The sequence below is a fragment of the Gobio gobio genome (genome assembly GCF_949357685.1).
Source record: "Gobio gobio genome assembly, chromosome: 22".
NCBI lineage: Eukaryota > Metazoa > Chordata > Actinopteri > Cypriniformes > Gobionidae > Gobio > Gobio gobio.
Genome location: NC_137118.1, coordinates 10,767,173 through 10,793,078, shown reverse-complemented (window position 1 = coordinate 10,793,078; position 25,906 = coordinate 10,767,173). Strand labels below are relative to the sequence as shown.

Here is a 25,906-nt window from a genome sequence, read left to right as displayed (position 1 = left end):
GCTTAGCTTCAGTGGGTAACCAGTCTTGGGTTACAGGGTGATATTGCTGCTGGCAAATGGCAATGCAAATACCCTAGCTCAGACGCTCGCCAATTGTGTTCATGCAACACCGGAAAAGTAATGTGGTTGGCTGTTGTCACTACACTTCAGACACGCCCTCGGTCAAGCATCAACGCCAACGGCAGTATGAATGCAGCGTAAGAATATGGCAAATATGGTCATTAGCAGTACTGTAATGCAATTTGTCAGAGGATGCTGAATTTTTTTTTTTTTTTACTGTACTGTAATTGAGAGTAGGCCTATAAAATGATTCCTAATTGTCCCAAAAAGGAGGTTTTTGTAAAAGTGTTTTGAATTGAACTCAGTGGTGTTCTCCAGGCAGTGGGGTAGTCTGTGTATTTGTTGGGTGTTGTGTGTCATATGAGGCCAAATTTTGATTTTGACAAAAGAGAATATGATTTTGACTAAAAGAATTGAATTTGACGTGGAAGTTTGAGGTTTGTACAAACTGGTGTGTAGTTTTGAGATTGTGTTAGTTGTGAGAAAATGGTGAATTCATGAATTGTGTGTTAGCAATCAAGGAAAAACTGCAAAGTGATCAAAAGTCTTTGAACCTTCTATTCATCAAAAAATCCTGGAAAAAATGTATCACGGTTCCCACGACCATAGCACGACTGTTTTTTCAAAATGTTTCTTGAGCAGCAAATCAGCATGTTAGAATGATTTCTGAAGGATCATGTGACACTGAAGTAATGATGCTGAAAATTCAGCTTTACATTTGAACATTTATTCAAATAGAAAACTGTAATAATATTGTAATAATACTGTATTTTACAATATTGCTGATTGTGGTAACACTTTATTTTACAGTGTCCTTGTTACATCCAGTTACTGTAGTAATAACTATAAACGATGTATAATTACATTCAACTAACCCTAAACCACCCCCTAATCCTCCTAACCCTATAGTAAGTACATGTATTATTCAGTACTTAAATGTGTAATTACACTGAAACACGGACACCTCAAATAAAGCGTAACCCTGTTTTTCTATGTATTTTGGATAAAATAAATGCAGACTCAGCATATCATAAAAAAAAAAAACACTTGCCCCAAACGTTTGAATGGTACAGTGTTAGAAATAAATCAGTTGAAAATGATTAAGTATGTCCACAGAAAGATCACCATATCACTCTGAGCATGAATGTTGTGACCAGTAAACAAAAGATGCTTAAATCTCTCTTCACAGTGTCACCACCTGGGAAAGAAAGAACCACAAACATCACATCACCAAATCGTGAGTCCACTTTTATGAAATAAAGTAAAAGCATTACGGACTAAGCCAATGAACCCTTTAAAGCTGTAGCTCACCTGATCGAGGTTTGATGGTAAATGTTGTCTCCATTCCAGCACGGATGTGGTTGGCAACGTGACAGTGCAGAAGCCACGTCCCATTGACCTCTGCCACCATCTCCAACGTCTGAAATGCTCCTGGGATCAGGTCATACACATCAGTACGGTGAGCCTGATCTGTCTGAAAAAGCAATTTGAGTCATTATAATGGTTGAGTTTCACTAGTTCACACATACATATATTCAGATAGAGTAAGCTTGGAATTTGGCCTGAACCCATATCCCTGACTGGGATAGGAACAGTTAAGAGAGAGAAGTTGGGGTGGTGGAGGGATGCTAAAGAAATTTGAATCATGATTCGGATCGCGTGTCAAACCGCCAAACTGCTGAAATTTGGCGATCCAAACTGCTGAATCGACTCACTGATTCATCAAATATTTAGGGTTTTTTTGCACACAAAAACTATTCTCGTCACTCCATAAAGTTATTGTAGAACCACTGTTGTGAGAGGGACTTTGTAACGACGTGGTACTTTCAGAGCCATCAGATTTCAACTAAAATATCTTAATTTGTGTTCCGAAGATGAACGGAGGTCTTACGGGTGTCGAACGACATGAGGGTAAGTAATTAATGACAGAATTTTCATTTTTGGGTAAACTAACCCTTTAAGCCCTCGTCTAGCGACCTCAACGCTCCAAATAGCAATTAAACATCTAAAAGTATATTTATTTGTAGGTTTTCTGAGAGGAGTACCTTTCCTTTGTCCATGAAAATGATCTTACTCACGCTGACTGACAGATCTGATGTGTGATGCCTCAGACAGCAATCCTGAATTATAGTATTTCAAAATATGTCTTTGCGAATATTCATGCAAACATTATCTGTCTTAAGTGAAAGTTTGGTTAACCGTTGGGGGAAAACATCTGTGTGACATTATATAAGATCTGTGCGGTACAGCAGATCTGTTTCATTATTGTTAATCAAACAATTGTGTTATCATGGGGGAAAAGTTGAATTTATATATTTTCCTGTAGATATTTGGTTTTGACTTGGTGTGTGTCAAATTTGGTGTTATTACCAGGGATTTCAATCGGAGTTGTATTAAAAATGTCCTGGCTCTTCCAAGCTTTTCACCCAAAAATGAAAATTAGTCCATGATTTACTCACCCTCAAGCCATCCTAGGTGTATATGACATTCTTCTTTCAGACGAACACAATATTAAAAAGGTCCTGGCTCTTCCGAGCTTTATAATGGAAGTGACTTGTTGACGCAAGTCGACTTATGGTGAAAGAGTCCCCTTGGCCCTAGTTATTTTAGTCTATAAAGTTTTAAATATGGATATTTTACACAAATGTGCCACTTCGCTTCAGAAGGCCTTTATTAATCCCCCGGAGCTGTGTGGAGCAGTTATATGATGGATAGATGCACTTTTATAGACTTCAAAAATTACAGAACAAGTCACTGTAAAGCTCGGAAGAGCCAGGACTTTTTAATATAACTCTGATTTTATTCGTCTGAAAGAAGAATGTCATATACACCTAGGATGACTTGAGGGTGAGTAAATCATGGGCTAATTTTCATTTTTGGGTGAACTAACCCTTGAAGGTATGGTTCCTAAGTGATTTTGTTTTGAAATCTTCAGAAAACTTTAACTCAATTTTTCTTAAAATTGACCATGCTGACTCTATCGACTTCAAACTGGTGTAACGGGTGTAAAAGGAGAATGAAAATAACAATAACTCATTTTTTTTCAATTTGTGACTCATTTTGCCAGCACGGGTCACATATATACATAACTGGCTTAAAATTAATATATTTTTGTGTGTGAAAATACTAACGTGCCTAAGACTTTTGCACAGTACTTAATAATAGGCTCATTGTTGCACCTTGTATGTGAAGGTCTCAGCATGAAAATGGATGGTGTGTATGTCCGCTTCATTGCCCATCCCAAACAGGTACCAGACCACCCTGTCGCCCTCAACCATTTCCAGCCCATGAAGGTTTGCATAGAGCTTCCCATTGATCCCTGTCAATAGTGACAGAAAAAAAACTTGCAGTTTGAAATCATGTCATTCTGTCCTAGACAAAATGAGAATTATGCACAGTGATTATTTTTCCTATGATGGCTGTCATTTATCTGCTTATTTATACTGTGTGGATGTGGAACAAGGATAGTGAATCTCATACAATCCATGATAAATTAAACAATGCCTTCTAGTGGTCATAATTCAGTGGTCAACTTTTCATAAATAGTGGTCAACTTTTTTCTTTCAAAATACATAATTAGGGTTGAGTTGCATTTACTTGTGACCTCTCACCATACATCTTGTTGCTTTTCTGAAACTCTGCATCTCTCAGAAGAGGTTCCGAGCTGTTGTAGTAGGACTGGATGTTTTCTTCCAGGTACCAGGATTTATTCTCATCAAACACCATAAAGAGGAGGGCAAATTCTCTATCCACATCAGTTCTCTGTCTGGTCTGGTTCAGTACACCTCTCCTGCAGATTACTAATGGCCCAATCAGACCACTTGCTGTGTCCTATAACATATGACAAAAGCCAAAATAAATAAACAACAATAACCATAACATTTGTATTTTATTGTTGTTGTTCAGAATCAATCTGTTTGAATTCCTGACTGACTGAGTTTAGTAGTAGTAGTAGTAGTAGTAGTAGTTGTAGTAGTAGTAATTGTTGTTGTTGTCAACACCTTCAAAAGCCAAAATAAATTGAACAATAGCAATATTTTAGTAGCATTTTAAGGTTTAATATGTTAATATTTTACATGAAGTAACAATGAAAAATACAGTATATTAATTCATACAGTATATTGATACTATATTAATAACGCATTTATTAATATTAGTGAATGTTTCAACATTCACCAATACATTATTATAATCAAAAGTTGTATCTGTTAATATTATTTAATGAACCTGAGGTAACATTGAGCGTGCATAGCAATGAGCATTAACAAATGATGAATGAATACTGCAGTGTTGGGGAAAGTTACTTTGAAAAGTAATGCATTACAATATTGTGTTACTCCCTTAAAAAGTAACTAATTGAGTTACTTAGTTACTTTTTAAGAAAAGTAATGTGTTACATTACTTTTGCGTTACTTTTACGTTACTTTTTCCTCACCTGGGCTGGGCTTGGGTTTTTCTTTTTCTGAATATTTATTGTGCAAGTGAGATGAATAAATGCTCACATTTAGTCTAGAACTACAATAACCCTCATGTTTACACACAACGCCTCTGCACTTACTCTCGATTTTTCTCAACTTGGGGACAGGAGAGCTGTCAGTCAAATAAATGTGAAAAAGTAACTTGCGTTACTTTTTTAAAATTGTATATTTTGTTGTAAATCTCAACAAAAAATCTGATTACGTAACTCAAGTTATTTGTAATGCGTTACCCCCTAACACTGACTGTTACAAATGCATTGCTCATTTTAGTTAGTTAACTAATAGTACCTTACTGTAAAGTGTTACCAATATTTTTATATTATTTTTGTTCAGAATTAATGCGTTTTAAGTCCTGACTGAATGTAAAAAATTATAATAATAATACTCATCATAATTATTAAGTAATTAAAACTCTACTAAGAGCTTTACCTTAACAAAGTCCACAGCTGAGCGGTAGGCAAAAGCAATGCAGTTTGGATCAGACACGCCTGGGCCGGATTTCTCTGGAATCATCCATTGGTACTGAGTCGTATTTCCTGCAGTAAAGAGTATCATTTCACAACAAGATGTGCCACATGTTCTATTTAAAGTCAGATCATGTTTAAAACACAGTTTATGAAGCCCTGATGTGAAATACGCATATGGTGGGTCTTCCTCTACCTGGCATGACAGCTTCGGGTTTAGAAGTAGAGGTTCTGACTCCATGTGCTTGTATTGAGTATGGATGGCTAGCTTTATTCATGAAGGTGATCAGCAAAATCTGGCCAACTTCAGCTCTAATTATAGGTCCTATAAAACACATCCAGATTATGATTTATAATCATCCATTCATTCAACTGAACAAAATATTTTTTTAATAAGGGTAGAACAAAATAAGTATGTCACCAAAAATCTCCAAGTGCTTCTCTTGAGGCTGCCTCAGTTTTCTTGTCCTGAAGGTGGCATCGGTGTATTCTTGATAAACTACTTTCTTATACCTGGAGCCCAGTCTGTTCTTTCCTGTACCCACAAACAAACTGCCAGGACTGAGAAAGGAATCTGGTTACCAAAGCCATTCAAACACTGTAACACCAACAAAAGTTGTAGAACATAAATCTACCTTTTCTCCTCAGTCGTGTTGAAGTTCTGCAGTTCCCATGTGCGATCAGGTGAGTAGTCCCACTGCCCTTCTTCAGCACAGATGAAATACTCCACCATCTGAGACCTTAACACTGAGGGCTTCTTATTCCCTGACCCCGTCACTTTATACAGCTGTCTCATCCCACCAACATAGTGATCAGAGACTAGACAGCTCACCTCAAATATACCTGCGATCACAGGAAAAGGTTTATATATATATATTCCCCCAGTCTTCAGTGTTACATGATCCTTCAGAAATCATTCTAATTTGCTGCTCTTATTATTGTAAATGTTGAAAACAGCTGTACTGCTTAATATTTTTGTGGAAACTGTGATCCGCTACCATTCAAAAGATTGGAGTAAGAAAAGTTTTTCCCCAGCAGGGATGCACTAAATTGATCAAAACAACATTTATAATGTTACTAAAAAATTCTCTTTATATGTTTCCACAACAATATTTAGCAGCAAAAACTGTTTTCAGCATTGATCATGAGAACCATTATTCATAATTGAGCACCAAATCAACATGAAGGGTCATGCAACACTGAAGATGGAAGTGATGGCTGGCATGGTAACATAATTTGCTGAAATAACATTGCACTGGGTCACACTGACCACTGACATCTGGTTGCATGGACACAGTGACTGCAGTGTGTGGGAACAGGCTCAGCGTGTCACGTGTTGTGCCCTGTCTCTGGAACGTGTTGCCTTGGAAGTAAATACCATGCATGTCTATCTCTGTGCCAAGTCCCATGAGATGCCATCTGACCCTGGACTCCTTCTTCATCTCAAGGCCAGGGAGGTTCCCGTACATAAAGCCATTCACAGCTGCATTACACAAGCAAAATAACAGGTTGTGCAAGAAGGATCTTGAATGGATTCTGAATGGAATTTGAAACTTTCAGCTGATTTGTAAAATGAATAGATAGTTGGCCATTACACTGGGTTATCAATTATAACTTTCTTAAATAGGGTTTCTTAAGCCAAACATATGCTTAATTTGTCTGTTTACCACACACTCTAAAAAAAAGGCATCTCTGGCATAGGAGGCGAGCGAGCTAACAAGGACACTAAAGACTGCAGCCTTTGGTGTTAGGCATGTTAACACAGAACATGTTAAGATATGGTTCTATATGGCACCAAAAATGGTTCTTCGTCATAATCATAGAGGAACCACTTCTGATGCTATATAGCACCATATCTTAACATGTTCTGTATATGGTAGGGGTGCTATATAGCACCTTAGTTAGCGGTGCTATATAGCACCTTAGTCAAAGAACCGCTGAAGAATCACTGAAGCACCAAAATTGGTGCTATATATCACTTAAAAGGGATCCCCTATGATTATGAGTCAAAGAAACATTTTTGGTGCCTTAAAGAACCTTTTTTTTTTAGAGTGTAATATTAAATTCTTTTTAACCTTCAGAGTCTGTTTAAGAAAAGTCATTTGCACATGTGCCCTGAATAGACAACCCGCAATTCATACGTATTTTACGAGGTGGCTAATAGAGTGGTGCAGTTATGAAATCATTTTGTAAGCCAACCGGCAGTTCGCATCACACTGGTTCCCTCGACAAAAACCCAATAGGATTTTCCCATAAGCTTTTGGATTATCGCTAAAAACAAGCTCTGTGATCAACAAAAGTTTATGATAGATCACAGATGAACACAGATGTTTTATGAATTTTAAAGCCTAAATGCAGTCGCCAGAATTAAAAAACTAAAGGTAGGCTATAAACGAACTACACCGCGGTCCTACGAATTCAATGTCACAATCATTAAGCTTCCGACAACTCAAATTCGTACAAATTAGCCACCTCATAAAATACCTACGAATTGCTGTGAAATTGCATTGAGTAGACTGCCGTTGGGCTGCCGATTTACGAACTACTCGAAGAAGATAAAATACCAATTAAAAACAACAGAAGAAGAATGAGAGAGGGGGAAAATGAAGGTCAGAAGATATCCGCATTTGTAGAAGTCGCGTTTCAAAGTATAAGGGCCCTATCATACAACCTGCGCAATGCGACGCCAGGCGTGACGCAAGTGTTTTTTTGCTAGTTTCAACCCGACGCAGTAATCATTTTCACATCCAGCGCCATGTTGTTTAAATAGCAAATGCACTCGTGCCCGCCTGTTCGCCCATGGGTGTGCTGGTCTGAAAACGAGGTGTGTTCAGGCGCATTATTTGCGCGTTGCTATTTTGAGGCAACAGTTTGTTTTTGCTTGGCTTTTAAAGGGAGACTTTGATTTATTGCGGTTTATTGCACGTTACGCCCAAAACACACCCATGACTCGTTAAGAGAATAGGTACACCCCTTTTGGACCATGCGCCTGGCATGCCGACCAGAACTAGTAAAACTGGCAAAAGTGGATTTGGACACGCCCTAAGTGCACCCCATGCGTTTCAGACCATGCGCTCAGATTGTTAAAATAGGGCCCTAAAGATAAACAACGTGCTGTCCTCTGCAGGTCAGGTGAAATATTACAAATAAGTGGAATACGTTAAATTCATGGTCAGATATGTATACCAAAATGAAGCATATTCCAGGCAGACAGCAGTAAGGTGAGTGTAAATACCGTGCATTTTATTGCTCTCCTGAAACTCTGAACTCTCTGAGTCTGATTCATTGGTGTCATAGGTTTCAATGTTTTGATCCAAGTACCAGCTGAGATTCTCATCCCAAACAGAAAACATCAGGAAAAACTCCCGATCCACATCTTTCTGTAAGAACAATCATATTACATATAAAATGTATTTTAACTGCATATAGGTCAAAGACGACAGTTTGTATTTGATTATGTTACACATTTGACTTGTATTACCTGAGCACCATTGGAATTCAATGCATCTTTCTTACACACCAGCAGGGGGCCTATGAGACCAGAGTTGGTGTCTCTGACTGGATCACTGGAGGAGAAGTACAGGTAGGAAATACAGGGTGGGTCACTTTCAGATGGTCCCTCTTTCAACATCCACCTGTAGGTGAAAGTTTCACCTGGCTGTACCTGATATCCTTTCCTCTTTATACCTACAATATATTACAAAAAAAGTTTATTTCTCTGGGACAAGACAAACCTTTTGATTGACATAAATTAGCCAGATGGTGTAAAATAAGTCTCACCGTCTTGATAAAAGACACCCTCAAAGGGTTTGTCGTACTGGAGACCGTGTGACTGGATACTGTAGATTCTGTCAGCCTTGTTCATAAACATCACCTGAAGGGTGTCTCCAACCTCAGCTCTCAGAACTGGACCTACAGACACCATGATATAAATGTAACAAACTTGTGAAACACTTTATCTAACCAAGGTTTAAAATGTAATTTTTAAATCCACATGAAGTGACTTACCCAAAATGCCAAGATGAGTCTCAGCACTGGTTTGTTTTCTCTTTAAAGTGAAACTCTTATCTGTATATTCTTTGTACACCACTTTCCAATACTTTCCACCAAGTCGGCCACCATCCATCCCAAAGAACAACTCTGAAAAACTAAGGACGGCCAAGATTTTTATTTTGAATTATTTGCCATAAACAAAAAACTTTCATAAAATAATTGCAGTGCATTTCTGAATTATAATCAGATATTTAACCTCCCAGGTTTGGTCAGCGACTCATTGGTCAGTTTATCCATCCCTGATGGTGCGTAGTCCCACCGAACCTTCTCAGCAGCAATGAAATACTTCCTAATCTTCCCATTGAGAGGAACTGTGGAGTTTATCTCATCCCTGCAGGGCGAGACTTTGAACAGGGCCTGCATACCAGCTGTGAAAGACAACATGGAAGAGCCCTGTCACCTTCTGTGTAAGTAGTAAGTATATAAAGCTCCTTGAAGATATAGACAGAATTTTGGTAACAAATTGTTGACAAAAAATATATTTTTTTATGACCAAGACAATAATTTTAACACAAATTTTAACTACTTTAGCTCAAATAATGCACAAAAAAGGCCTAGGTCTAATTCAGAGGTTTTCAATCTTTTAGATGCCAAAGAACTCCAAATATAATCATCCTTATGGGCAGATTTATATGTTCATGTATGAAGACACAATTTAAATAGGTATACTACTATACCAGCAGGGCTTGACATTAACTTTTTTGCTCACCAGCCACAGTGGCTAGTGGTTTTCCAAAGTTACTAGCCACTCAGTATTTTCACGCATTAATGTCAAATTTGGCCACAATTTTGACATCGATACCATGGGGAAAACTGCCATATAGATATTTTTAATATTATATCATAATTTGACAGCAGGTAGCCTATATTAGGCTGCTGTCACTTTAAGACCTGATGCACAGATCCATTATCCATACATACAGTTACACATACGTGTTTATGTTCACTTAAAACATAACTGACTGTGTTTACATGAATACTTGCCAAGATCAGCATTTTGACATTATTTTTGTGTGTACTTGACTGTTTAAGTGCAATAAGGCAGTGAAAATAATCTCTAGGTGGCTATAGTGTGCGCACAAAATCTGTGGCAATGAGTAATATTATGTGCAATCCCATGGCGAAATCCACGCTTTGTAACATCAAAAATATTAATCCGGAGCAAATTAAACGAGTGAGTGAGCGGAGGCGGGTTTGTGTCAACTCGCTATCAGAGAGATGAGAGACCGAGAACACAGCTGCTATTGTGTATCTAATCTGTGGAAAATTAGTATTGGAAGCGTTTCAGTATCGATAAATCAATATTTTGATAACATTACTTTGCACATTTATTATTTCAGATGTCTTTTTAAAAGACTACAATTGAAAAATGTATATATTATATATACAATTCAACTCTAATTGGCTAGCAGGAGTGACTGTATACAAGTCCTGCATACCCGTATAAAATATTACTTGGGAAATATTTGCGGTCTTTAGTGTCCTTATTAAAACACAGCGAGTCGAGTAGAACCGGTGGGGTTACATTGGTGCCATGACCCGGATGGGAGTGAGGTTTTAGGGGGGTGAGTGTAACTGACACCAGCTAGTAAGAGCTGTGAGAGTAAACCTTACTCCCCTGGCCTCAAGAGGTGCATTAGCGCCTAACGCTAAAGGCCGCTGTCTTTAGTGTCCTTGTTAGCTCGCCCGCCTCCTATGCCAGAGATGCCAGTTCAAATCCCGCTCAGAGCGGGCCGAGTACAACCGGAGGGGATACATTGGTGCCATGACCCAGATGGGAGTGAGGTTTAGGGGGGTGAGTGTAACTGATGCCAGCTAGTAAGAGCTGTGAGAGTAAACCTCAGTCCCCTGGCCTCAATATGTGCATTAGCGCCTAACACTTAGTGTCCTTGTTAGCTCGCCCGCCTCCCATGCCAGAGACGCCGGTTCATTCCCGCCCTGTAGGGGTTACACTAATACATGTGCACATTCTAGAGTAAACTATTAAAAAGCCAACTGGCTTTTTTTAACTGAAGGCAGGACTTCCATCACTACAACTGCCTTATAATGTTATGATTGTTACATGCTTCCTCAAAATTTACCTTTCAGATGATCGTTTACTTGGCAGTTCAAGAGCCATGTCCCTATTGTCATGGGGACCATCTCTGCAGTGGCAAAAGTGGCAGAAAACAGACTCAGGACATCCACGCGGTGCCCGCGGTCCAGGAGTGTGTGTCCGTGAAAATAAGCAGAGTGAACATCGATCTCGTTGCCCATGCCAAGGAGTTGCAAAGCAACCGTGTGGTTTTGGCAAAACTCAATGCCTGGTAGGTTGCCATACATGTATCCATTTATGGCTAAAAATGGATTAAAAAAAAAGAAGTAATGAATTCACAAAAACATCTCTAGGTTCATGAATTTTCATTACATTCACAGATCACTCTTTTATTTTTATTTTTTTCTTTAACATCTGGACAGCCAAAATTTTAGTTCATACAGTCAATTGTCAGGTAAGTACCATGCATCATGTTGGATTCCTGGAAATCTTCTCTAGCAGGATCCACACCACCTGGATCAGAGCAGAAGGTCTGGATGTTCTCTTTCAGGTACCAGCTGATGTTCTCATCCACCACACTAAACATAAGGATCAGATCCTGGTCCACATCAGCACGTTGCACTTGATGGTCGTCTGAAGTGTACACGGCGTGCAGGGTTCCTGAGGGTGGTATTTTGATTTGGGAATTAAAGGATAAGGTAAGACAAAACATATTTATTTAGCTAATAAAGACAAGGAATTTTTAAGATCAGCATATTAAATGCACTCAAATTTAGGTACATAAACAAAAATATTATTTACTGCAATGACATTTATAAATATTTGTATTTTTGAAAATAAAATATATTTAGGGAATAAGTGGGAAATTCAACTTAATTTTGATAAATAGATTACAATGTCTAGAAAATATACTTCTGTACATATTTTGACCATTAAAAAATTACGCAATTTTTGATACTTACAAATCCTTCACTGAAGGTGGAACTAAAAAATGCAAGGAATTATTCTTAACAAAAAAAAAAAAATTATATATTATTTATTTATTTATTTATTTTATTCATCCCAGAGGTAAAAATCCAGAAGTGCATTTTATATATATTTTTATATATTAAATGCACCCATTTAAATTTAGGGAGGAACATAAAGAATAAATGTTCTGTACTATAATGACATTTTTTTTGCCAGAATATATTTATTAAGTTTTATGTATACACAAACACAAAACAAACAACAACAATGCCTATCAGAAAGCCTTCTCTGTACAAAGCAACGGTTTACAAACATTTATCACTTGTCTTTAAAATAAAAGTATAAAGTAAAAAAACATGAGTTATACAAATCAGATGTTACACCTTATTATTCAGAAGTGAACTGCAGTGTCCATACATCTCAGTCATTGTTATCTGTTAAATCCAAATCTTTGACATAATCAATAAAAGTATTCCAGATATTCTCAAAAAGTCCCTGTTTGCCTTTTAGCACATATGTAATCCTCTCTAGTGGCAAAGCAGACAGCATCTGCCGTAACCATAAAGTGCCTCTTGGTCTACATGTTTTTTTCCAAAATAAAGCTATACATCTTTTGGCATTAAGCAGACTAAGGTCTATAAATATACGTTCAGTTTTAGTATAGTTATGCTTCGTTGGATATAAGCCCAACAAAAACAATTTTGGATCCAATATTATTTGTTTGGAAATAATATTTTGAATTATGTCTCTTACTTCTTCCCAAAAGAGTGTGATTTCTGTACAATGCCACATACAGTGAATTAGTGTTCCTCTACATTGTTCACACTTTGAACACACATCAGGAATGTTTCCATTATATCGACAGAGTTCCACTGGAGTCACATATGTTCGCATTAACCATTTAAATTGAATAACTTTAAGACGAGTATTTATTGATGTTGTGTGGGCTAAAATGCATGCATTCTGCCAGTCTTCCTCTGAAAGTTGTAATGACAAATCATCCTTCCAAGCTCTAAATCTATCATGTGAACTTTCAGAAATGTAAGACATAATCAGATTATAAAACTGAGAAATAATGCCTTTCTTTTGACTATCTTTTAAAAACATTTCTTCCAATTCTGAAATGGTGGGTTTCGTTAATATATTGTTTTGACTTGCTCTTATAAAACTCCTGAGTTGAAGATATTTAAAGAACTGTTTTTTATCCAAGTGAAATTTATCTTGTAATTCTTGAAAGGTCATAAGTATGTCAGATTTTGGTAAATACACATCTCGAACCGTTCTCAGTCCCTTGATTTCCCATAACTTAAATGTTGCATCTGCCCTGCCTGGTGGAAAAAATTGGTTGCCCCATAGTGGACTGAATTGAGACAGACAGTGTGGATCTTTCAAAAGTGCCTTCACATCACTCCATACTTTTATCATGTTTTTAAGAATTGGGTTTTTAATTTCTCTTTGTAGTTTCTTTATTGTATTTGAGTATATATATGAGGGAAGAGGTAGGTTCAATCCCTGTGATTCCAGTTCTATCCAATGCGGTGAATGATTAGTATAGTAAAACATTATAGACCTTAGTTGCGCAGCCCAATAGTACAACTTAAAATTAGGACATTTCAAACCTCCACGTTCATAAGGCAGGTACATTAAAGACAAACGAAGTCTTGCCCTTTTATTATTCCAGAGAAAGCGTGTAAACATTTTCTTCATTTGTGAGAAGAAACCAAATGGGGGTGACAGGGGAATATTCTGAAACAGATATAGTAGCTTAGGAAGAATGTTCATTTTTAAAATGTTAATTCTCCCAATTATAGATATGGGCAGCGGCATCCATCTATCAACTGAATTTTGTATTCCTGTTACTAAAAGATTGTAATTTAAATCAACTATTTTTTCTAAGCTTGGTAAAATCTGTATCCCCAAGTACTCAAATTGTGTCACAACATTAAACTGTATAACATCTGGGATTGGATTGGATCTTTCATGTTTATTTAACAATAAAATAGAAGACTTGGTTTTATTGAGCTTGTAACCTGAAATTTCACTAAATGACTGGATGACTTCCAGAATGATCTGTATTGATGTGTTTAAATTCGAAATAAATAAGATCACATCATCTGCGAACAAAGAAATCCTATGTTCAGATGGTCCTACTGTAATTCCACTAAGTTGGGGATGGGAGCGTATTGCAATTGCAAATGGTTCTATTGCTAACGTGAATAATAAAGGTGAGAGCGGGCAACCTTGTCGGCATCCGCGTTTTATTGCTATCGGTTGAGAAATATTTCTATTAGTGATGATTTCGGCAGTGGGATTGTCATATAATATTTTGACCCATTTGATAAAATTGCTACCGCATCCAAATTTTTCTAATATCCGGAAAAGATATGGCCATTCAACCCTATCGAAAGCCTTTTCGGCATCCAATGATAAAAGAGCTGTGTTTGGCGCATCCTTTTTATAATGAATAATATTTAATAATCTTCGTACATTGTGGAAGCCCTGCCTTCCCGTGATGAATCCATTTTGATCTAGATTTATTACATAAGGAAGAGTTTTTTGTAATCGTCTTGCTAATAATTTAGAAATTATTTTCAAATCTGAATTCAAAAGACTAATGGGTCTTAGATTTTCACATTTATCTAAAGATTTTCCTGGCTTAGGTAGGAGAGTAATCAAGGCTGTATTTAGTGAAGGAGGGAGAAAATGCGATTGAAAGGTTTCTTCAAACATGTCTAATATAGGTACCAAAAGTTTATTCTTAAATTTCTTATACAGATCTATAGGAATGCCATCAGGTCCTGCTGTTTTTCCAGATTTCATGCTATCAATGGCTTGTCCAATTTCTTCTATTGTTATTTTTGAATTTAAATGAACTCTATCATCCTCCGAAATAATGGGTATATCTATTTTATTTAGAAAGGTATTTATATCGTCAAGTTTAATTGATGCTTGTGCTTTATACAATTCTTCATAATAGCTCTTAAACGCATTATTAATTTCTATTGGATCCAACAGTGTCTTCCCATTTGATATTATTGAAGTGATTGGCGATTTTGTTTCAAGCTGTTTTATTTGCCATGACAACAATTTGCCAGCCCTATCACCTTGTTCGTAAAATGTCTGTTTCAAGCGTAGAAGACTTGAGGCAGCTCTAAAAGCAGACTGCTTATCATACTCAGCTCTTAATAATAATAATTCTTTCTCCAATTGTGAATTACTAATATTTTCAGAATTATTTACTTTCGTTTGAAGGGCTCTCATTCTATTTTCCAAATGTATTCTAGTTTCCTGTGTCTTTTTTGATTTAGAACCTGTATAACTGATGATATGCCCTCTCAGGAATGCCTTGAAAGCTTCCCACTTAACGCATGCAGTGGTTTGTGTAGTGTTAATTTGAAAGTACTCCTCTATATGTTTTTCTAAATATTTCATCAAGTCTTCGTCTTGTAACCATTTATGTTGGAAATGCCATCTGGGTGGATCTCTAAATAATTTATCATCTCTGTAGACCAAACAGCATGGTGCATGATCCGAGATCACAATATTATCATAAGAGCAGTCAAAAATTTTAGATTGCAATTCTGAAGAGACAAGAAAAAAATCTATTCTAGAGTATGTCTTAAAAGTACCCGAATGACAGGAATAAGCTCTAATATTCGGTTTTCTCTCTCTCCATATGTCTAATAAATTTAAATCTTTCATAAACCTATGGATTGTAGCCCTACAGTTGTTATGTGAATTATCAACCCCAGTTGATCTATCCATTTCTGGGTTTAATGTGCAATTAAAGTCCCCGGCTATCATATGGAGTCCTGGAAGCGTTGAAAGAGTCAGAAATAGGTCAGTATAAAAATTGCTATCATCCACATTAGGACCATAGACATTTGTTATATTTAGCATTTCTGATAGCAAAGATCCTTGAAGTATTAAAAACCTTCCCCTTTTATCTTTAATAATATTTTTTATTTTAAATGGAACCGACTCATGAATTAGTGTCATAACTCCTCTAGCTTGAGATGTAAACGATGCTGCGTACACAGTGCCCTTCCATCTCCTTCTCACCCTTATACTATCATCAATGAGATGAGTTTCTTGCAACAGTACAATTTTAGCATTCATTTCTTTCAGTTTATTCATAACCTGTTTTATCTTTTGAAGACGTTGCAGACCTCTGCAGTTCCATGAAATAAAATTAAGATTCACTTCTTGAGACAACTTATATAAAGGAAAAAAAACAAACAGATTTTACCAGGTTGCTTTGAAATGTAACACTATCCTTGCTTATAGGCGTAACAAATTGGGATGTTAGAACAAACATCCAACACTCTGAACTACCCCCCTTTCCCCTCCCCCACTCAAGAGGGTACCCCACCCCCTGCTGTTGGTCTCCCGTTATTGCTAGGACCGGTCCACACCAGTGAGGATCAGTCAAACCACTCTCTTGTTCCAACCTACTCCAATTACTACTGCTGCTGCTACACTCTAACAAGTATTAACTTGTAACTCCTGCTCACTTCGATTAACACTCGGCCTACTATGTGATAACACCTTAATTTCTCTCATAACAATGTGACATCTTATGATCACTGTTGAATAGAAATTCTCAGTTATGCTGTATAATACACTTTTGTAAATATATAGCTTCAAACTTTAGTACAGAATAATTACATGTCAGTCATTCTCTATGTCTTGCTTGCAACAAAATCACAAACCACATTAATTGGCTCTGTCATCTTGTGTTCCTGTCTCGTCTTCATGTTAGTGTTCTTGCATTCTCCTGAGGAAAACGTGCGCCTCAGCGGGGGTTTTAAAAGAATGAGTTTTGCCCTCGTGAGTCACCAGCAGGGTCGCAGGATGAGACATTCCATGGCGAATACCCAGTTTGCGTAGTTCGGCGCGAACCGGGTCAAACTTCTTCCTCAGCTGGGCAATTCCCGTAGCCAAATCCGGGTAGAAACGGACTTGTTGGTCTTTGTAATAAACCTCCTTTTTCTCCCGTGCAGCGGTGTAAACTGCCTGCTTGACCTTATAGTTGTGGAACCTCATAATCACGGTCCTCGGGCGCGATGCGTTGTCGTTCTTTGGTCCAATTCTGTGTGCTCTTTCTAAAGTAATTGAAGACTGCAGCCCCCCACTCTCCAACGCCTCGGGGATCCATCCCTCCAAAAAGGCACACATGTCCCCTCCCTCAGCGCCCTCTGGCAAGTTCACAAGCCTTAGATTATTTAAACGAGATCTGGCTTCTAAATCTATAAGCTTATCTTCCATGGTTTTGTTCTTAGCTTGTAGCGTGTTGACTTTAGCTTGCAAGCTAATTAGCTCGTCTTCTGCGGTGGAAATGCGCTCCTCCGCATGGGACATGCGTTCACTGCAGTCGCTAATCTCCTTTTTCACATCTTGTAGAGTTGCGGTCAGTTTATCAAGCTTAGAGGTGAACCCTGTTTCCATTGAGCTTAATTTTGCCAGTATTTGATCAGCTTTGGTGCCTGCTGGTTCATTTTCAGTTTCAGATTCAGTTTGCGTAGACATGGCCTGGTTAGCCTTGGTTGCTTCGTCACGAATATTACAGTCAAATAGGCTCGATTGTCTGGTTGTCCCACCTTTCGACTTATGTGACTTTACCGAGCTAGGCATCACACCTCAAAATCTTATTCTTTTTGAGACTAAAAGTGAGCAGGAGAGATTTTTTGCAAACTTAGCAGCAGAGCAGCAAAAAACGCGTCTTCTTACATGGCCGCCATAACCGGAAGTCCTATAATGACATTTATCAATTGTAGTATTATTGCCCCTAGTTGACCTTTGCCTAAGATGATTTAGCTGTTTAAATTTGATTGATAATACAATATAAAAATATGAGGGAGCTAAATTTCAGTACAAAGGCCATAAGGGCTAGTTTTGCTAGGAATTAATAGGCATATCAGAATGTCTGCTTTACCTTCCTTACAGGTGAGAAGGGCCCCAATAAGCCCGGAGGAAATGTCTTGTGAGGCGCTGACATGGGAGTGGTAGGCCCAGGTCAAGCAGTTGGCGTCACCCTTTTGAGGGGCATAATCTGGCTTTACAGTCCAGACATAGGTGTAGTTTCCCCCTGGTGGAACCCCATCATCCTTCTTCAGAGTGTCTGAGGTTCCGTCTGGATATAGGGCACCTAGTGCGGACAGGATTTGAGAAAGTCCACACAAGTAAAAGTAGCACCCTTGAAATTATTAACCATATACACTTATGAGCCAAAACATTACGGCCAGTCACAGGTGAAGCAAACAATCAGTTCTCATAATCAATGTGTTGGATGCAGGAGGAATGGGCAGGAATAAAGATCTGAGCGACTTTGACAAGGGCCAAATATGGCAAGGCGACTGGGTCAGAGTATCCCTGAAATGGCGAGGCTTTTGGGTTGCTCCTGTTCAGCAGTGGTGAGAATGTATCAGCAGTGGTCCGTGAAAAAACCACTAACCAGCAACAGGGTGTTGGGCGCCCAAGCCTCATCAATGCGCAAGGGCAACAAAGGCTATCCCATCTGGTCTGTGCCAACATAAGGTCTAGACACAGATCAATCAGAGAGCCGGTGATGACCCGAAAGCTCTTACAGTGAGTATGTCGACATTGGAACTGAACCTTGCAGCAGTGGAAGAAGGTCACCTGGTCTGATGAGTCCCATTGTCTTTTACATCACGTGGGCAGCCGTGTACGTGTGCACCATTTACTTGGGGAAGTGATGGAACCAGGATGCACTGACAATAACAAGCCGGCGGAGGGAGTTTGATGCTCTGGGCACTGTTCTGCTGGGAAACCCTGGGTCAGGCCATTCATGTGGACGTAAGTTTGTTCCCTAGTGGAAGTGGCCTCTGGCAGGATAACGCACCCTACCTACTACACTCCACACATTGTTTAGGAATGAGCATCTGTGGGATTTGCTGGACCAAGGTGCAATCAACTCGCAACCTACAGGACTTGAAGGATCTGCTGCTAATGTATTGGTTCCAGATACCACAGGACACCTTAAGGGGTCTTGTGAGTCCATGCCTCAGCGCTGTTTTGGCAGTACGCAGAGGACCAACAGCATATTAGGCATAATGTTGTGCCTCATGTATAAGGAGTGAATGAGAGAGAAAGAGGTTGTACCTTCTGAATCTTTTGCATAAAAGACACCATGCGGATGCATGGAGTAACGTCTGGAGGCGAAGTTCTTCAGGTGCACGATGATGATATCATGGACCTCTGCCCTCAGTACGGGGCCCAGATAGCCCAGCCAGGTGGGTTTGGGGATCTCTTGAGAATAAGAAGCATCTGTGTACTGCCTGTATATCGCCTTTTTGTACACACTGCCAATCCGCTGAGACCCGCGCTGCAGAAATACTGATGCATACCTGGGCAATGAAAAAGATGAGGAGTTTGAAAATGAACTCTTAGAATAAAGGTTCAATAAACTCAATTTTAAAGAACCCCTTACTGGTTCTATATAAGGACAATAATTCATAAAATGTAATTAAAGTTAAAAAGGAATAATAAAAAAAAAGATCCCATAATGAGAACCCCTAAAATGTTCTATATATGAAGCCCCTGACAGAACCTTTTAAGTTTCTATACAGAACTTTTTCTTATGAGTGCACACTCTTAGAAATAAAGGTCCCGTTTTTGAAGCGATGCCATAGAAGATCCATTTTAGGTTCTCCAAAGAACCTTTAAGTGTACAGACAGTTTTTCTCAATGTAAAGAACATTTTAATATGAAGAACCATTTTTCACCTTTTTATTTTGACCATTAATCAATTATGCAATTTTAGATAATTATAAATCCTTCACTGAAGTGTGTTAATAAACTGTTGTTCAATGAGAAATATATTTCTAATTACTGAAACTCGAGAAAATACAAAGTATTCTTAACACACACACAAAAAAGCATAAGTATTTACATTTTGAAAAAAAAAAAGCCTGTGTTTCAGTGTGTGAATCTCAAGGATGACAGTGAAAATGTCCAGCTATATATCAAATGACCAGATATTATCTAGAAAAAGTCAGCCCTCAAAACTGTCTGGGTAAACAAGACACTTGTGAGAGCAGCCACAGAGGCTACAGAGTTCATTAGATGAGAACAGAGTAAAGGTGCACCAGCAGGCATGGGAGGATGCCACACAAAAGAAAGAAAAAAATATCATGTGACGGCATGTCTGGAGTTATCAAAAAAAAAAGGCCATAATAGTGTCCATGATTTTATGGGGTTATAGTCCAAGTTTTTTTTTTTTTTTGCCAACTTCTAACATTGTCCACATGTTAAAAAAAAACACCATTGTCTGAAGATAATACACTCTAAAAAAAAAAGGTTCTATATGGCACCAAAAATGGTTCTTGGCTCCTAATCATAGGGGAACCTTTTTTAGTGCTATATAGCACCAATTTTGGTGCTTCAGTGGTTCTTCAGAGGTTCTTCACCGGTTCTTTGACTAAGGTGCTATATAGCACCTCTGAAGAACCACTAAAGCACCAAAATTGGTGCTATATAGCACTAAAAAAGGTTCCCCTATGATTACGAGCCAAGAACCATTTTTGGTGCCATATAGAACCTTTTTTTTTTTTTTGAGTATATATATATATACACACACACATCAAACTATTTTGTTAGATGTAAAATAAATAGGCCTATGCATAAATAAATATGTACATTTACACATTTTGCCCTGTTTCAATCAGATGAATTAACTATTATTAATTATTAATGAAGAATATATATATAAATCTCACTCATCCGCTGCAATAGGTTTCCCATTAATCTGATTCTTGCCGCTCGGTGCGTAATCCCAGTTTTCCTCTTGAATCCCAATGTAGAAGGTTCTGTTGATTCCAGACACTTGTGCTATCACAACACAAAAGATGCTCAAGCTTCTCAAACAGTTCCAGAAAGTAACCATAGTCTCAGGGACACGAATGTCCTTGCCAGAGTCTTCGAATAATTCTTAACAGGAAGGTTCTGTGTGGTCCCTCGTTATTATGAGACAGCAAAGAAATTTAAGATGACCAGTCATGAGCCATGATGACAGCCTTCAGGGATTCACACACCCATGAAATTCATGGGAAGCCCTTCCCTGCCGGAAGAATCCCTCTGAAACGGCTCGCTGTAATATGGTTGCGAGTTTCTAGTTGGTCATTAGCTGATTCAAGCTGGTCATTAGCTGGTGCAAACCGGTAAACCATCTGGAAAAAGCAACAAACAAACTAGCTTGTGACACCAGTTTAAGTGGTCAGATGAATTTTGGAACATGGTTGCTGGACAACCAGTTAACAACCAGCTTGTACCAGCTAATGACTAGCTAGAAACCGCAGCTATCATGTTCCAAAACACAGCTGGATTTTTCAACAGGGTTTTTAGCATAAACTGGGATGGCTTGAATATGCATAATTGCATTTCAATTACATTTTTGAGAGTCAGTGTAAGGATTTGACTGAATCTGAATAATAAACTGATATACCTGCTATTATAACCTACTAAGTGTGCATTTATGATTAGCTTAACCATTATACATACACCAATCAGGCATAACAGTATGACCGATGAAGTGAATAACACTGATTATATGGGTGGGATATATTAGGCAGAAAGTGAAAATGTTGTCCTCAAAGTTTGAGGTGTTGACTTGGCCTCCAAATTCCCCAGATCTCAATCCAATCGAGCATCTGTGGGATGTGCTGAACAAACAAGTCCGATCCATGGAGGCCCCCCACCTCGCAACTTACAGGACTTAAAGGATCTGCTGCTAACATCTTGGTGCCAGATACCACAGCACACCTTCAGGGGTCTAGTGGAGTCCATACCTCGACAGGGCTGTTTTTACAGCCAAAGGGTCACCAACACAATATTAGGAAGGTGGTCATAATGTAATGCCTGCTTGGTGACAGTATAAATAAAATAAATAATTCAGGTGCATACATTTTTTGTATGAGGGACCTATGATCCTGCTATCTCCAATATTACAAATATTAATCAAATTAATATCCAATATTATCCAATAATATACAACACAAATGTAATGTTTCTCTTTATTTTAAGGTCACAAATCTATGGAAGCCCATTTCTACCACATAAGGATAAAAATGTGCTTTGGTAAATCATAATTATGACATAATTTGAAGCTATGGGATACAAATTCATAAGTAAGTCAAAAGTATGATAAAAAAATAAATAGGCTAATAATAATGACTTTTCAATCTTATTTCAACATTGTCATTTTAAAAGTTTTTTACCGTTGTATGTCATAATTTTAACTTTTAATTACACACTTATGAATTATGAAATATTAAATACAATAATAAAGTTATTCTTACATTTACGTTTCTTTATTATGATATCATGGAGCTCTGTCCTCAGTATATGGACTCATGGAGCCTAGATAGCCCAGCCAGGTGCATGGGTTTGGAGATACAGCCAGGCCTTACACACTACCAATCCGCTGAGACCCACGCTGCAAAATTACTGATGCATACCTGCAATGAGAAAGATGAGGGGTTTTCTAATGTTTTTCCACTATTATTATAATTGGATGATAATAAATGGTGGGAAATTTGAAAATGAACTACAATTCAAAAATAAATAGGACATTAAAAGTAACTCAACTTCGATAAATAGACTCTTATAATAAAGGTTCAGTGGGGTTCTATAGAACTTTAGGCTTCTTGACTCAATTTTAAAGAACATTTTAATGCCAAAATGGTTCTACGTATATAAGGAGAATAATTCCTGACATTTAATTAAAATAAAAATGTTCTAAATATGAAGCACCTGACAGAACCCTTTATGGTTCTATATAGAACTTTTTCTTATGAGTGCACACTCTTGGAAATAAAGGTCCTTAAAAGAGGTTTTTGAAGCGATGCCATTGAAGATACTTTTTTTTTTTTTCTCAATGTAAAAAACATTTCAATAAGATGAAGAAAATGTCCCACCTTTATATTTTGACCATTTATAATCAATTATCAATTATTACTGAAGCTCAAGAAATGCTACGTATTCTTAACAAAATAAATAAAATAAAAAAAGAAGCATTTTGCATAAGTACTTAAATGTACAAAAAAGGCCTCTACTTATGAATCAATACAAAAGATACTGGGGAAAATTAGTTTTTTATTCTGTGTGAATCTCAAAGATGACAGTGAAATTGTCATGGCACTGGTACCAGGAAGAGTAAACCATATCAAACACATTCATTAACAAGAATACAGCCATATCAAATGACCATATTATCTAGAAAAAGTCAGTCCTCAAAACTGTCTGGGTAAACAAGAGACTTGTGAGAGCAGCCACAGAGGCTACAGAGTTCATTAGATGAGAACAGAGTAAAGGTGCACCAGCAGGCATGGGAGGATGCCACACAAAAGAGAGAAAGGAAAAAACACTCAAAAAGAATCACGTGATGGCATAAAAAAGGCATAATAGTGTCCCTGATTTTGTGGGGTTAGATAGTCCATTTTTTTGCCAGCTGGTACTGTATGTGTAGTGCAAATCTAACACGGTCCACATCATTAGAAGCAGATCCTTTAAGTCCTGTAAGTTGTGAGGTGGGGCCCCCATGTATCGGACTTGTTTGTTCAGAACATCCCACAGATGCTTGATTGGATTGAGATTTGGAGGCCATGCCAACACCTCAAACTCATTGTTGTGCTCCTCAAACCATTCCTGAACCATTTTTGCTTTGTGGCAGGGCGCATTATCCTGCTGAAAGAGACCACAGCCACCAGGGAATACCGTTTCCATGAAAGGGTGTACATGGTCTGCAACAATGCTTAGGTGGTACGTGTCAAAGTAACATCCACATGGATGGCAGGACCCAAGGTTTCCCAGCAGAACATTGCCCAAAGCATCACACTGCCTCCGCCTGCTTGCCTTCTTCCCATAGTGCATCCTGGTGCCATGTGTTCCCCAGGTAAGCAACGCACACACACTCAGCCATCCACGTGATGTAAAAGAAAACGTGATTCATCAGACCGGGCCACCTTCTTCCACTGCTCTGTAGTCCAGTTCTGATGCTCACGTGCCACTGTTGGCTCTTTCGGCGGTTGACAGGGGTCAGCATGGGCACCATGACTGGTCCGAGGTTATGCAACCCCATACGCAACAAACTGCGATGCACTGTGTATTCTGACACCTTTCTATCAGAACCAGCTTTAACTTCTTGAGCAATTTGAGCTACAGTGGCTCGTCTGTTTGATCAGACCACACGGCCCAGCCTTCACTCCCCACGTGCATTAGTGAGCCTTGGCCACAATTTGGCCCTTGTCAAACTCGCTCAAATCCTTACGCTTGTCCATTTTTCCTGCTTTTAACACATCAACTTTGAGGACAAAATGTTCACTTGCTACCTAATATATCCCACCCACTAACAGGTGCCATGATTAAGAGATAATCAGTGTTATTCACTTCATAATGTTATGCCTGATCGACCGTTGTATATATATATATATATATATATATATATATATATATATATATATATATATATATATATATATATATATATATATATATATATATATATATATATATATATATATATATATGCGCAACACACAGACATAGCAGACAAAATTATTTAGGTAGATGTAAAAAATAAATTAGCATAAGAATATATACACATTTGCAATCTTGCCTTGTCTTTTAGTCTTATTTTGTCATTTTAAATTTTGACTTAGTATGTCATCAATTTGACTTTTTATGTAATAATTATTACTTTTATGCAGGTTTATTGTAATTATACTATAATTATCCTAAAACTAAAACCATAAAAAGTATGTTATTTGAAATAAAATAAAATGTATAAAACTTAAACTTATTTAATTTATGCTAGTTGCCAAGGCAACATTTCACATTTTCATTTAGTTAAGCCTCTTGTACTAAAACAACTAAAACAAAAATAAAAAGTCATACAACTAGACATAAAAAAACAATATTACTAAATCTTTAACTGAAATTAATATCAAAATAGAAAACTAAACACTAATTCAAAATGTATCTCAATGTTACTAAAAAATAACACTGCACTCAAAAAAATAACTCATTGGACAAACTCAATTTAATTGAGGGCAGGTTTTCCATCCAATAAATATGTGTAGCCCCAGCTCATAAAACTCATAAACTAATTCATGCAATGAAATGTAATTGAGTTGGTCCAACTCAATTTGGACTAACTTAATTGAGTTGGAAAATATCTTTTCAATGCTATATTGTTACTAAAATCATCATTTTCCATCACATTCTGTCCATTACGTTTTATTCTCTTTATATTCTGTATAAAATTGGTATGTTTAGGTTTGGGGATCGTACATTAATCCATAAAATTAATTTTGGGTCGTGTTTTCGTGTATTTTCCCGCACGGGGCTTAAAGTCATTTGGAGATTGAGAAATACTGAACACGATCACTTACACGATTAACTTATATGTCGAAATGTGTTATTTTTCGTGTTAATCAGGTCAAATTTGACCGAGAACAATGCACCAATTCAGTGGCGCAGCAACAAATAAACGGCGCCAAAACGATCGCAAGCACTTTGAACAATCCACCTCGCATAACTTTCACCGCTGTAGCATATTTCACTCAGAATTACGATATACACATTGTTTGACAGTTCGGAAAATTCTTAACTACAAAAACAAAACAAAAAAATAATACTTACCAATAATGAATACGCCTTAACAGTCCTCGCAGCACCAGATGAGAAAATGGTGGCCACACCGTGAGCTTGTTCTGTTCCATTCTCTGAGCTTATGCGCATGCTTAAATGGCGCGCTCCAAAACCCAAATTAATTTGAGTTAATCTAATTAAAATAAATCTCATAGATGAAGCTGTTTATATATTTTACG

At 37.7% G+C, this 25,906-nt stretch overlaps 1 protein-coding gene across 1 annotated transcript; it reads right to left on the bottom strand.

Annotated features, from left to right (window-relative positions):
* Positions 1–1,181: 1,181 nt before the first annotated feature.
* hephl1b (hephaestin-like 1b) lies at positions 1,182–25,817 on the bottom strand (the record flags this gene model as incomplete). The annotated part of the gene is made up of 21 exons (XM_079805236.1): positions 1,182–1,258; positions 1,372–1,534; positions 3,240–3,379; positions 3,672–3,891; positions 4,968–5,074; positions 5,199–5,327; positions 5,424–5,563; positions 5,638–5,845; positions 6,273–6,485; positions 8,238–8,382; positions 8,484–8,689; positions 8,783–8,914; positions 9,011–9,150; positions 9,252–9,423; positions 11,137–11,391; positions 11,553–11,750; positions 16,886–17,497; positions 17,995–18,207; positions 19,182–19,426; positions 20,798–20,909; positions 25,778–25,817. The coding sequence occupies 21 exons, from the start codon at positions 25,815–25,817 to the stop codon at positions 1,182–1,184; spliced, it is 3,867 nt and encodes a 1,288-aa protein (XP_079661362.1).
* Between the last annotated feature and the right edge of the window lie 89 nt (positions 25,818–25,906).